Source organism: Dermacentor variabilis, chromosome 7, assembly GCF_050947875.1.
Source record: "Dermacentor variabilis isolate Ectoservices chromosome 7, ASM5094787v1, whole genome shotgun sequence".
Lineage (NCBI taxonomy): Eukaryota > Metazoa > Arthropoda > Arachnida > Ixodida > Ixodidae > Dermacentor > Dermacentor variabilis.
This window is the reverse complement of record NC_134574.1, coordinates 21,567,708-21,582,060: the sequence shown is the minus strand read 5'-3', so window position 1 is coordinate 21,582,060 and position 14,353 is coordinate 21,567,708. Positions and strand designations below refer to the sequence as shown.

The 14,353-nt window shown below is 46.4% G+C and overlaps 1 protein-coding gene across 2 annotated transcripts in view; it reads right to left on the bottom strand.

Moving 5' to 3' along the window:
* The window catches only part of LOC142587368 (AP-5 complex subunit mu-1-like), a 243,682-nt gene that overhangs the window by 148,069 nt on the left and 81,260 nt on the right, over positions 1–14,353 (bottom strand). For both annotated transcript variants that reach the window (XM_075698316.1, XM_075698315.1), the window contains one exon: positions 7,570–7,650. In XM_075698316.1, coding sequence (XP_075554431.1) covers positions 7,570–7,650 — 81 coding nt within the window. The remainder of the gene's footprint in view (positions 1–7,569; positions 7,651–14,353) is intronic.

Genomic DNA, 14,353 nt, shown 5'->3' with positions numbered 1-14,353 from the left:
AATGAGGACTGATACACTAGTTGGGCTTTTGGCCAGCAACATCTAGAATGCGCTGTCCTCGATGCCATTGAGGATGTGTTTAATCTTGTCATCCTCTGACATGCTGGGATTTACCCACTTGCACAAATCGAGAACATCCTCGATGTAGCTGGGGAATATCTCTCCAGGCTGCTGTGCGCGCTGGTGTAGACGCTGTTCAGCGCGTAGCTTACGCACAGCTGGGCGATCAAAGACTTCAGCAAACAGAGTCTTAAACGCGGACCAGCTCGTAAAGTCTGATTCGTGGTTGAAAAACCGAAGTTTGGCTACGTCGGCTAGGTAGAAAGGCACGTGGGTCAGCTTAGACTGGTTATCCCATCTGTTATGAGCACTTACACGTTCGTACAATGACAGCCAGTCTTCCACGTCGTGTTCGGCGGTCCCACTGAAAACGGGTGGGTCGCGTTGACGAGGGACGCCGGCGCAGATGACAGTGGTAGTCAGAGGCGCAGGCAACAAGGTGGCAGGATCAGGCATTGTGCTGGGCGATCTTGTTGGCAGGGTTCGAGTGCAGAGCTCCAGAACGAGGCGAAGAATCTCAGCAACCTCCACCAAATGCAATGAGGTTTATTGTCGTTCACAACGGTGTGGAACGGTAGATCAATCAAAGCACTGCAAGGGCTGTCCGTAGCACGGGGCTCGCTCACGATCACGGCACGGCCCTTCGTCTTCCTCTTCAGACAGCACATACGCAGGAGCGCGTCTGCTTCATTACACCTTTAACACTTTTTCTACCGTGCCCCTTGGGCACAGCTAGTGTACCAGCAACAGTTTCAAATGCCATTTTCGCAGCTCATGGACACACTGCACCACCTGATGTATGGTAGGAGAAGTAAAGTTCTGTTCCTTATAGAGTTTGTTTTTCTACCGCTTCGCGGCAAGTTTTCAATGGGCTCCGAAGACACATGGAGCGCTCGTCTAAGTTGAAAGCGAAAATATCGAGAAGCAGCATAATATCGCAGATTTCATGATTCCACTGTGTCTCCACCTGATTTTATAGATTGCTCAAGGACCAGCCAATCAGAGGACGCTGCCTTTTCATCTGACTTTGATCCTACAAGTGACGACGGAAACCAACCCAGAGCTTGAGGATGCACCGCTAGTTCGTGCCTCTTCGCCGACTAAAGCCACTCAGCACTAGTCAGCTAACATGGAGACATACCCAAACTGCAAGAAATGCTACGACAGCAGCAGAAAACAAGAATTTACTGCAAGAGTTCTCCAATGTTTTACATTGAGGAACTACTTTTCTGCATGGCACGCCTATTGTAGGGCTTCCAGTTAAAATTTTGTAGTGCAATTAGATTTCAAGGAAAAATTTTGATTTTGTCACATATAAGAGGGAAGATAAAATAAAATGGTAGACGAAGAAAGGTTTCAAGAAGACGACAAGGATGGCGTTAAGAATGACGTGGATTAACCGAAGACAAAAGAAGATAAAGAAGAAGTTCTCTGTGAGGTGACAAGAGATGATTGGTGGAGAAGTATCCGGTGAGATGGAAAGCGATGATTGGTGAAGAAGAGAAGAAGACGAAGAGAAGGATTACGTGGACTATCAAGAAGGCTATAAAAGGGCGAGGAAGGGCGAGACACAGGGGGGGAGAAGAAAGCAGCGGAGACTTGGCGGGTCAGGGACGATTCGACCGAAAGAGAGCGACGCCGGCTACTGCTCCGGTATGCTCGTGTTCTACGGCTTTGCACCGCAGACTTCCTGCCATCCCTGAGCCCATTCCGGGGAGTCCACGGAGGACGCCACCACCTGCTACGGCCAGGGGTGTCTCTACCGCTGTTGCTACCCTTCCGGGTGATGCCCCAACGCCAACATCATCGGCCACACCTCCACGGGCACTTGGACCGGGAGCGTGTACGACGCAACCAACGACGCCTCCAGCGACGCCAGCCCTCGAACGTCGAACGCCACTCCGACGCCGGCTACGGGACCCACACTACGCCACATCCGCACCGAACCAGACGTGAGCACAAACGCCAACCACTCTCAATAGAACGCTAGTGGCAGTGTTACCGGTTCGTGTGTACTGATAGTTTTTGTATCTTGTGTGTTAGTTTTGTTAGGTTTGTATGCTGTTGTTCATGTCGCGTGGGTGGTATTAAATGTGCATCTGTGTGAGTACACCTGTCGCCTAGTCCATTCTTTCGGCCAGAGTGTTCTCTGGAGGAGATCCGTGACAAAGACAAGTGGCGAGCCTGCCAGGATTCATTTCCTTGTTTCTTTTTGCTTTGTCTCAGATCTTTCCGATCTCTCGACGGCAGAAAGTGTGGATTTGGCAAAAACGCTAGAACTTGCGCTCAAGCTAGGGCTAAGCAAGGAAGAGGCGATGCGTCTCTGGGACGAGAAGAAAGAAGAAGCAAAGAGGCAGAGAGAGGAAAGGGCGCAAGCACGCGCAGACGCTCACGAAGCAGAAGAGCGAGAGGCTAGAAGTGCTCGTGAGGCAGAAGAGCGAGAGGCTAGAAGAGCTCGAGAGTCAGAAGAGCAGGAGAAAAGAAGGATAGAACGTGAGAAGCAGTTCCTTTTGTGGAAACAGGCGCATATCGCAGGAGGATATGAGGGGGTCATGGACGATAATCAGCGTTCCTTTGCGGGTACGAATCTCCTAGGCCGGCCAGGGTTTGTCCAAGAAAGTTGATGGCTCCTTTTGATGACAAAAGAGATGATTTGGACGCGTATCTGCAACAATTCGAGCGGATAGCTCTGGGGCAAGGCCAAGCTGCATGCGTTGTCGGCTTTCGAGCAGAACTTGTCACACCACCTGAAGTTCCACCGCGAAAAGTAGAACAAACCCCGCAGGGAAATGAGGTGGTGAGTGGAGCACCCAAGTCAAAAGCAGCAATGCCGGTGGTAATGGGGCAAATAGGGGACCGCCCTGCATTGGTGCTTAGAGACAGCAGAGCCAACACAGCTTTGGTTAGGAGAAGCCTGGTGAAGGACGAGGAGCTTACAGGGGAAACATCGACCCTCACTCTCGCAGATAGCACAGTAGGGTACCTTCCTGAAGCCAGAATTCTAGTGTCCACGCCATATTATACCGGACAGGTAGTGGTAAAATGCGTAGAGCATCCCATCTACGACCTCATCTTGGGAAACGTTACGGGTGCAAGAAGCATCGAGGACCCCGATCCCGAGTTGAGAATGTTCGACGTTGAAGAACACCCAAAGGAGGAAAGGCCCACGACATGGCTCAGGTGAGTGATGGGGATGGGGCAGTCAGTGTCTCTTCGGCAGTGGAGACAAGAGCTCAAGCAACAGGCAGAGCAACGCGACGTTTGGAAAGAAAGAAAGAGGGTAAAGAGAAATCCAAAGACAAGAAGCGCACGAGCAAAGACAAGTCCAAAGACAAGAAGAGCAAGAGCAAAGACAAGTCCAAAGACAAGAAGAGTAAGAGCAAAGACAAGAAAAGCAAAGGCAAGGATAGTAAAGAGAAGAAGAAAAAGAAGGGTTTCTGTCCCTGGCTAAGCAGCAAGAGCAGCAAGAGCACCAAAGAGGAAGGGGGTGGCAAGCGCAAGTTCAAGAAGGCCAAGAAAGGCTCCTTTAAGAAAGGCAGCTCGAGATCGAGAAGCAAAGATAAGGCTAGCAAGGCTAAGTCCAGCAAGGAGAAGGTGCGAAAAAGAAGCAAGGAGAAGACGGACAAAGGCAGTAAGGAGAAGGCGAGCAAGAAGCGAGGTTCTAAGAGGCACAGCAAGGAAAAGAGCAGCAAGGAGAAAGACAACAAGGATATGCAAAGTAATGAAAAGCAACAAAGCAAGGAGAAGCACAGCAAGGATAAGCTCGGATGCAAAGAAAAGCATAGCAAGGACAAGCGGAGTAAGGAGTCCAGTAAGTCCAGTTTGGCCTTGCAAGAATACTCATTTCAAGTGGAATATATTAAAGGCAGGGATAACGTTGGAGCGGACTTCATGAGTAGAGCCAACTGAAAAGCTCTAGGTATCTCTGGGAGGTATCTTGTTGTTGCTGCTGTGCTATGTATCTCAGGGATGTATCGTGTTGTTGGCGTTGTTACGTGAATATACAAAGCAGTGTGTTGTGTACATTAACATGTTTATTAAGGACACCGTGTGGACAATTGCATTGTTCTGAAAAAGCCGTTTGGTTGTGGACATTTACATGTTTAGAAGGACACCGTGTGGTCAACAGCAGTGATGTGTTAGTGGTGTGCGACAACAGCAGTGATGTTAAGTGGTGTGCTTTTGGTGTGTGCTGGCCATCTACATTGTGTTGTGTGGGGTGCTGGGTCCAGAATCGCCACAGAAGATAGTCGGCTGGCTGGATGGCTTGAAGAGGAGGACGACGTGAGCAGTTTTTCAGGGAAAAACTCTTGAGAGAGGGGGCCCTTGTCACATATAAGAGGGAAGATAAAATAAAATGGTAGACGAAGAAAGGTTTCAAGAAGACGACGAGGATGGCGTTAAGAATGACGTGGATTAACCGAAGACGAAAGAAGATAAAGAAGAAGTTCTCTGTGAGGTGACAAGAGATGATTGGTGGAGAAGTATCCGGTGAGATGGAAAGCGATGGTTGGTGAAGAAGAGAAGAAGACGAAGAGAAGGATTACGTGGACTATCAAGAAGGCTATAAAAGGGCGAGGAAGGGCGAGACACAGGGGGGGAGAAAAAAGCAGCGGAGACTTGGCGGGTCAGGGACGGTTCGACTGGAAGAGAGCGACGCCGGCTACCGCTCCGGTATGCTCGTGTTCTACGGCTTTGCACCGCAGCCTTCCTGCCGTTCCTGAGCCCGTTCCGGGGAGTCCACGGAGGACGCCACCACCTGCTACGGCCAGGGGTGTCTCTACCGCTGTTGCTACCCTTCCGGGTGGTGCCCCAACGCCAAATCATCGGCCACACCTCCACGGGCGCTTGGACCGGGAGCGTGTACGACGCAACCAACGACGCCTCCAGCGACGCCAGCCCTCGAACGTCGAACGCCACTCTGACGCCGGCTACGGGACCCACACCACGCCACATTCGCACCGAACCAGACGTGAGTACGAACGCCAACCACTCTCAATAGAACGCTAGTAGCAGTGTTACCGGTTCGTGTGTACTGATAGTTTTTGTATCTTGTGTGTTAGTTTTGTTAGGTTTGTGTGCTGTTGTTCGTGTCGCGTGGGTGGTATTAAATGTGCATCTGTGTGGGTACACCTGTCGCCTAGTCCATTCTTTCGGCCAGAGTGTTCTCCGGAGGAGATCCGTGACATATTTCTTGGCAGCTAGTGGCAAGTAGACAGCGAAACACTTTGTACATATAAAAAAGATATTTTTGCATTTGTTTCTTTTTAGATACAAACATATCTTTACAAGTTTTGTGTTTGACAATTCGTTGATTTTTTCATTACACAAATCTCGTTAATAAATGGTGTGTGCCTGAAAAGCAGATTCATTGTGCTTTGCTTTCATGTATGTATAAAATTTTGAGTGCAATATTTCCTTCGGAAAAAAATAATCTAGTGCAACCTACAAGAAAACGGTCATAATAAGGAGAGTGAAAATTCGTGACATCCCGCACTAGCACTGCAGTTTCAGCCAGAAATTCAGAAATGTAACTTTGAACTTGTGCTCACTTCTAATAACCCACCTATCAGTGTAAAATCAACACAAATAGAGTTTTTATGGAATACTTCGTCCGACTAAACTGACTTGGTGTTTTTCTTTAGGGCCACTTTCAAGGGGTGCTACAACACTTTTTTCAAGCTGCCACATGTGCACTAGATTTATTCTCAGTGTCTCAAAAATCAAAGAGAAAGAGGAATTATGATAACACAGATAAACCCAAGTTATCAAGCAAAGAAATTTCAAAATTAGAGTTTCCCTAAACTCTAGTTTTCGCAGCTCTAATGCTACATTTCACTCTCCTATGACATCTTAGGGTGGTGCTAATAGCAGCAGGGCATTAGTGCAAGTGGGCACACCATGGTTGCCTAGTCTGCCCAGCTTGCAGTTTCTATGGGAGTCCACAACTGGGCAGGGTGTGGTCCAATCTCGGAGGATATGATGTCCCTTTCACAGTTACAAGAGCTTACTCTGATGCATTGTTCTCATGGTTGCAAAACTTCACCTATGGCTGTGTGATACTTGAAATGATTGTACAACATCATCCCATAGTTTCTTTTTGCAGTGCTTCCAATAGTGTGCAAACATAAATCACATGTTACATTTTTAACCAATGATCACAGCATCACTCTTTGAGATTGCATTCTGTCTAGTGTTAGTACAGTAAAACCTCATTAATTTTGAAAAACCCGATAATTCCAAATCGTCTTCTGGTCCCGACAGGCATATGCATTCTTTAATGCAATTAAACTCTCGTTAAATCAAGCATATTTTGTTGGTGCACATTGATTAATTCAAACAAATCTCCGAGCTCAGTGAGCCCGGAGCTCTGCAAATGTGCGACACAGAAGGGCAAAAACGGTGCTAGTGTCCAACCAAATCGCCATTATCATCAGCGGAAATCATATGTGAATGACAGCAACACCAGAACGCTTTGTGCCTATTTGTGCCTTTATTCTTGCATTCACCGCTGCCCATAACACCACGTTGGCCATGTGCCTTCATAACTACATAGTTGCCATCTATGATCACGTCGATAGCCGCCATGGTTTCTTTCGCATCGTTTGCGGCAAACAGTAGTGTCATTTTGACTCGGTGCACACGTCGGCCACATGCATTCATAACTGCGTAGTCGCCATCCTTGATCGCGTCAATGGTGGCCACAGTTTTGGCCACATCGGTTGCGGCAAACGGTAGTTTCATTTTGACTCGGTGCACATGTCGGCAGTGTGCCTTCAAAACTGTGGTCGCCATCCACGATCACGTCGATAGAGACTGCTGTTTCTTCTGCAGTTGTCACAGCAAACAGCAGCTCCGTTTTAACTCGGTGAAAGCTGTCAAGGACGAAGAGCAGCCACTATATCGCGACAGACAATCTGTTTGTGACCGGCTCACTGGCGAAAAAATAATCTGGATGTGTGCGAAATAGTGAAAAGCATGTCTCAGATGAAGACGCATGCCATGGCCATGCTGCGAAGGCTGTGAGGCCTTCGCCATTGCAAGCCCTAATCAGTCACGAAATGAAGATAATTGCAGTTTCCACACTGCTTTTGTAGAAAGCTGAAAGAGGATTTGCTCATTTGTTCAGTAAATAAAAGCATCTGCTTATTTTTTTTCTTGATATCATTGATAATTTTACAATCAGTTAATTCTGACTTTTTCTTTTTTGCCCCGTGACATTTCAATTCACTAGGTTTTACACGAAATCACCGCATCAAGGCAATGCCATCAGTGCCGCTCGACAAGCTTTCCATGGTGCATTGCAGGGCCCCTTTAAGATGAAGAGGACGTGGGGACCAAAGAGCAACCTCACCACTTGACAGAGAATGACCAACCCAATGATTAATTTGCAAAATTTGCAAACAACCTAGCATGAAGACGAAGATGAAAAGCAACAATGGTGATTATGCGGACGTGAAATTAGCGAAGTCTACATTTGGCACTCACTATATAATACGTTATGCTCACCTGTGTGGAGTGAACAACCTCTCGAAGCTGTACCCGCAACACTGGTTTCCCATGGAATGCCGTTGGCCTCCATGCAGGCACCTTCAAAGAAAGAAATGCTTGTGAGGGTGATGGAACAGCTGGTGTCCCCAGTGCACCCCACAGCACTGGCTCCCTCAGAACTAGGCAAGTGCAAATATATATTTTCTGAAAGTGAAGTTGAAGCAGATAGCAAATGGCGCCAAATAGTTTCGAACCGAACAGTTCGAATAGCAATGAGATTTGCATAAAATCTTGACATAAAAGCCGCATGTTCAATGAAAAGCTAACAAAAGTGGGTTCTTTCAAAAAAGAAAACACGTTGACGAGTTGTCAGGCTGCTGGAGTTGTCGTCGAACAACAACTCCAGCAGCCCAGAAAATTTATTTACAGGTTCTTGTTCACTGTTGTGCTTAAGTCGTTATATTTTCCGGTGGCCGCAGCAGTGTTTCCCATCCACCCATTGTGCATCATCGCAATACTGTCAAGTGCTACCTTGACTGCACGTCGCCTGCAGTTTACGCTTGTTGCACAAATTCAGCTTGATCCTTTTTGCCTACACTCGAGCTATCACAAGTACACAGATAAACTTGGCAGATGCAACTTCTGTGGTCCTCAAGTCTAACAGCTTGCATGAATCATCTGGGGCCCAATCACCAATGAGCAACAAACTTCCTGCAACCTTTGCCATTCACTGCCACACCTTCCTTGGCTGTTAGGCTTTACCAGCACTGTTTTGCTGGGTGTCAGCCACCAAGGTTATGGTGTAGTGCTGCATCGATGCAAATCTACTCAGAACAGCTATACAGCTCTTTGGGAAACTGTATGAACACTGAATAATACCTTTCAATAGTCAAGCAGGTGAAGAAAGCAGAAGGGGACTGTAAACAAATTCGTCTTTGCTTGTCCTGGCTATGAGCATTGCAATGCCACTTGTTCACTAAAACTGAAGCTGTTGATCATATATTTTAAAATTTATCGTATTTCTGCACATATAACAAGCACCAAAAATTTTAGAAATTTAACAGCAACATCAGAATGCAGGTTATATATGAATTTTGACTTGGGGTGCAGTCTTACGGCAGTGCGAGCTGTGTTGCCAAGAAACCATTCTCAATGTAAAATTTTCTGTCATCATTGTTGCCATAGAAGTGGGGGAACAGAGCAGCTGGCCAACGATACAACATACATGATTCGTGCATTTGTGAATGGAGACTGTTTTTACAAAGATTTGGCCATTGTATGCAGTTACTTCTGTGGACTATATGCACTGCTCTGGTGGCCACAACAGGCAAGCAAGAGGAAGATAACGTCACAGTGATCAAGAACTCACAAACAGCGCATAGAAATTACCAAAAGGGCTGCATTTCGAAAGAAGCCTTGAGCATCTTCAAGACACTGGACAATTTTCAACAAATATGTACTACATTGCCTCACACTGTTGCTCGAGATCACATTCTCCAGGCTATGCCACCGGGTTCACGAGCCCCGGTAGACCTGCACAATGATGTCCCACATATAGCGACATCCTAAGCCACTACAGACCGGGTAGAAGGACATTCCAGGCCCCACATTCCAAGCTGACTAGAGAAGATGCGGTGATCTTCCGCAAACTACAGACCGGCACACTCCTGCATTGCACCCTGCTGCACGGCATGTATCCGTGAGTTACACTTACAAATGCACCTTCTGCTCTGTGCCTAATACCCTCTACCACATGGTATGGGAGTGTGGGCACAACCCATTGACACCACACATAACGGAAGCAACTGTTAGCAGTGGGAGGCCCAGCTGACAAGCCTGAGCCCTGAAGACCAGCATTGTCTGGTGAGACAAGCTATCAGATCAGGCCTATGGCATCCTGGACTAGGGATGCCACCCACATCATATGACTCCACCATCAGCTCATTTTCTGAAAAAGTTTATTCCTCCTCCTCTTTCCAGGGGGTTGTAACTTGGGGTGCAGCTTATCCATGAAAAAATACATATATTCATATATGTGAGTACTTAGTAAACTTCAAATAATAAAATTAAAGCCAAACCAAATATGAAATATCACAATATTTGATCGAATATCTGGAAATATTGATTATTTGCACAAGCCTACTCAGAACTTAAAAGAAATAAAAACTAATGAAATTTAGCATCAAAGGCATTTGGGACATCAATAATGTTTGCTGCCAGGCTAGTTGTTCATGCATTCTTCGTATTGTTACAGCACATAAAAAAAAACGAGAAGACACAGGGCAGAGTGGTAAGCATGAATAGACAAAGGTCGAAAAGTGTTGCCTCGACATAGAAACCTTTTTTCAGAGGCTTTTGACCTTCGCCTAGTCATGGTCAGCACTACATCATGTTTCTTCTTGGCATTTTTGTGTGTGTATATGTGCTGTAACAATACAGTGAATTTGGGGCATATTAGAAGATCCTGTACAGTACAACAAGATATCGTATACAAGGGTGCGAAGTTGGGCGAACATTTAAGAAAAAGAACAGTGCATAAAAAACAGAGGACAAGAAAATCAGACAACACGGATCTCATTCTTTCTTTCTAATTCCACCTGTACGATTCTTTTGCCCACTGTTCCTTTTGCACTGTTTTCTACAATATTAACCTACTAACTCACCCAGCTCACTGTTTTATAGTTAGACTAGTTGGTTGAGCATAGACATTGCAAACAAAAAATTAATGGTGCATGCACTTTTTAGAGATGATCGGCAACTTTATTCCTATTATTGGCAACGTATCTTGTGGTTGGTGGGTAATTGCTGATATGTAGGGGCGTGCGAATACTCAAATAATTACCAAATCAAATCGAGTAGTAAACGTTCGAATAATTCTATTTGCTAATCAAATATCTACTTTTCGATTCTTCGGATATTCGATACATTCGTTGCAGAGACTTGCCCAGTGCCCCATATCAGATGCCCCATGGAGCCCCCTCGTGCTCAATGCCGGCCAAGCAAGTGTATCACTTTGTTTTCAGCGCGAAAGGAGGGCCAAGCCCGCTTCGGAGGGGCTGCCTTGGCGGACGTGGTAGCAGACTTTGACACTACGAGTGCTCCTCGACGTCGGTCTGGTACGGGGACTGCGAACACTGCACCCGAGCGCCACGATTCACAGAATGGTGCCGCATCGAGCTGGTAAGCCTCTGTCAGTACAAGGTTCGTCCGGGTCCACAGGACCAGTCGAAATGATAATGCAATGCAGACAACGTAGTGAACAAAGCAGCACCACATGTCACATACTTGCAAGCGTATATACGCTCACTTTATTGTGGCATATTTTATATTGACCAACAGAATAACAAAATGGATAAATGATAAGTGGCATCAGCCATTGATGATGATATGTGGTGTTTAATGGCGCAAGGGCCAAGTATGACCAAAGAGCACCATGCCAAAAGGTAATAACAATGTATTGTGAATGCAGTGGACAGTGGATTCATCATGGTAAATGTGACATGGCTGTAAAAAGGCCTAAAAACTGTCGCTGTAAATGGCGTAAAATAAATAGGTACTAAAATGATGACACTGACTAGGGCATGGACGATGGCAATTGGGTTTCGTTAAAAAACATGATGGAACAAGACAACACATAACAGTGATAGTAGAACCTCAAGAGAGCCCTTTTATTAGAAGGGCTGTTAGTCGTGTGCTAAAAATTACCTGTCCAAATGATTTTGAGAGTATCTGTTTCCAATAAAAACTGTAAGACTAATTTCATGTTAAAAAGCGGTTCATCACTAAGAAAAAATGCAGGGTGAAGAGGTGTATTTTCACAATATGCAGAAGGAAAATACCTTTTTCTCTCTGTTTCTATTGCAGGGCACTGAATAAGAACATGGAGTCATCATCATCAGCCTAGTTACGCCCACTGCAGGGCAAAGGCCTCTCCCATACTTCTCCAACTACCCCGGTCATGTACTAATTGTGGCCATGTTGTCCCTGCAAACGTCTTAATGTCATCCGCCCACCTAACTTTCTGCCGCCCCCTGCTACGCATCCCTTCCCTTGGAATCCAGTCCGTAACCCTTAGTGACCATCGGTTATCTTCCCTCCTCATTACATGTCCGGCCCATGCCCATTTCTTTTTCTTGATTTCAACTAAGATGTCGTTTACCCGCGTTTGTTGCCTCACCCAATCTGCTCTTTTCTTATCCCTTAACGTCACACCCATCATTCTTCTTTCCATAGCTCGTTGCGTCGTCCTCAATTTCAGCAGAACCCTTTTCGTAAGTCTCCAGGTTTCTGCCCCATATGTGAGTACTGGTAACACACAGCTGTTATACACTTTCCTTTTGAGGGATAGTGGCAACCTGCTGTTCATGATTTGAGAATGCCTGCCAAACGCACCCCAGCCCATTCTTATTCTTCTGGTTATTTCAGTCTCATGATCCGGATCCGTGGTCACTACCTGCCCTAAGTAGATGTAGTCCCTTACCCCTTCCAGTGCTTCGCTACCTATCGTAAACTGCTGTTCTCTTCCGAGCCTGTTAAACATTACTTTAGTTTTCTGCAGATTAATTTTCAGACCCACCCTTCTGCTTTGCCTCTCCAGGTCAGTGAGCATGCATTGCAATTGGTCTCCTGAGTTACTAAGCAAGGCAATATCATCAGCGAATCGCAAGTTGCTAAGGTATTCTCCATCAACTTTTATCCCCAATTCTTCCCACTCCAGGCCTCTGAATACCTCCTGTAAACATGCTGTGAATAGCATTGGAGATATCGTATCTCCCTGTCTGACGCCTTTCTTTATAGGGATTTTGTTGCTTTCTTTGTGGAGGACTACGGTGGCTGTGGAGCCGCTATAGATATCTTCCAGTATCTTTACATATGGCTCATCTACACCCTGATTCCGTAATGCCTCCATGACTGCTGAGGTTTCGACTGAATCAAACGCTTTCTCGTAATCAATGAAAGCTATATATAACGGTTGGTTATATTCTGCACATTTCTCTATCACTTGATTGATAGTGTGAATATGGTCTATTGTTGAGTAGCCTTTACGGAATCCTGCCTGGTCCTTTGGTTGGCAGAAGTCTAAGGTGTTCCTGATTCTATTTGCGATTACCTTAGTAAATACTTTGTAGGCAACGGACAGTAAGCTGATCGGTCTATAATTTTTCAAGTCTTTGGCGTCCCCTTTCTTATGGATTAGGATTATGTTAGCGTTCTTCCAAGATTCCGGTACGCTCGAGGTTATGAGGCATTGCGTATACAGGGTGGCCAGTTTCTCTAGAACAATCTGACCACCATCCTTCAACAAATCTGCTGTTACCTGATCCTCCCCGGCTGCCTTCCCCCTTTGCATAGCTCCTAAGGCTTTCTTTACTTCTTCTGGCGTTACCTGTGGGATTTCGAATTCCTCTAGGCTATTCTCTCTTCCACTATCGTCGTGGGTGCCACTGGTACTGTATAAATCTCTATAGAACTCCTCAGCAACTTGAACTATCTCATCCATATTAGTAACGATATTGCCGGCTTTGTCTCTTAACGCACACATCTGATTCTTGCCTATTCCTAGTTTCTTCTTCACTGTTTTTAGGCTTCCTCCGTTCCTGAGAGCCTGTTCAATTCTATCCATATTATAGTTCCTGATGTCCGCTGTCTTACGCTTGTTGATTAACTTAGAAAGTTCTGCCAGTTCTATTCTAGCTGTAGGGTTAGAGGCTTTCATACATTGGCGTTTCTTGATCAGATCTTTCGTCTCCTGCGATAGCTTACTGGTTTCCTGTCTAACGGAGTTACCACCGACTTCTATTGCGCACTCCTTAATGGTTCCCATGAGATAGTCGTTCATTGCTTCAACACTAAGGTCCTCTTCCTGAGTTAAAGCCGAATACCTGTTCTGTAGCTTGATCCGGAATTCCTCTAGTTTCCCTCTTACCGCTAATTCATTGATTGGCTTCTTGTGTACCAGTTTCTTCCGTTCCCTCCTCAAGTCTAGGCTAATTCGAGTTCTTACCATCCTATGGTCACTGCAGCGTACCTTGCCGAGTACGTCTACATCTTGTATGATGCCAGGGTTCGCGCAGAGTATGACATCATACAAGATGTAGACGTAGACATGGAGTAATGTCAGACTATTGCCGCACTTATGGATCGCCTCCAGTCAAGAGATAAGAGTGAGTACCGTATGTGGCCTATGCTTAATTGGCAAAGATTTACTTCCTTGTCTAAAGGTTTTTTATTTGTCAGAGCTCGGAGCAGCGCGACGTCGACGGGCAGGGCAGTCACAGCTTCAAAACACGAGAGCCGTTGCTGAGCAGGAGCACTCGACCCACTAGCGTTTAGAGCCAGTAGCGCTGAACCCACTAGCGTCTCTCTTCGCTACAATCACCCCCCAGGAGCGAGAAGGGAGCCGTCCGGCGACCTAACAGCTCGTAACGATGAGTGGGTCGTAGTAACGCTTTAAACGGTCGACATGGACAATGTCTCGTCCACGGCGGCGCATGTCTGAAGATGGCTCAACTGGTTCTATGACATAGTTCACAGGAGATGCGCGTTCGAGAACACGATAAGGGCCTTCATACTTAGGGACCAGTTTTGATGAGAGGCCAGGGGCAGTTAAAGGAACTGAGAGCCACACGAGCGCTCCCGGATCGAAGGTGACCGTGGCAGTGGCGTCACTACCAGTGCTCCTTTGGCGCTCTTGATCAGCGGAAGTAAAGGCCCGTGCGAGGTCGCGGCACTCTTCTGCATGTCTGACCGTGGCAAAAATAGGCACGCACTCGGATGCATCTGGCCGGTATGGAAGAATGGT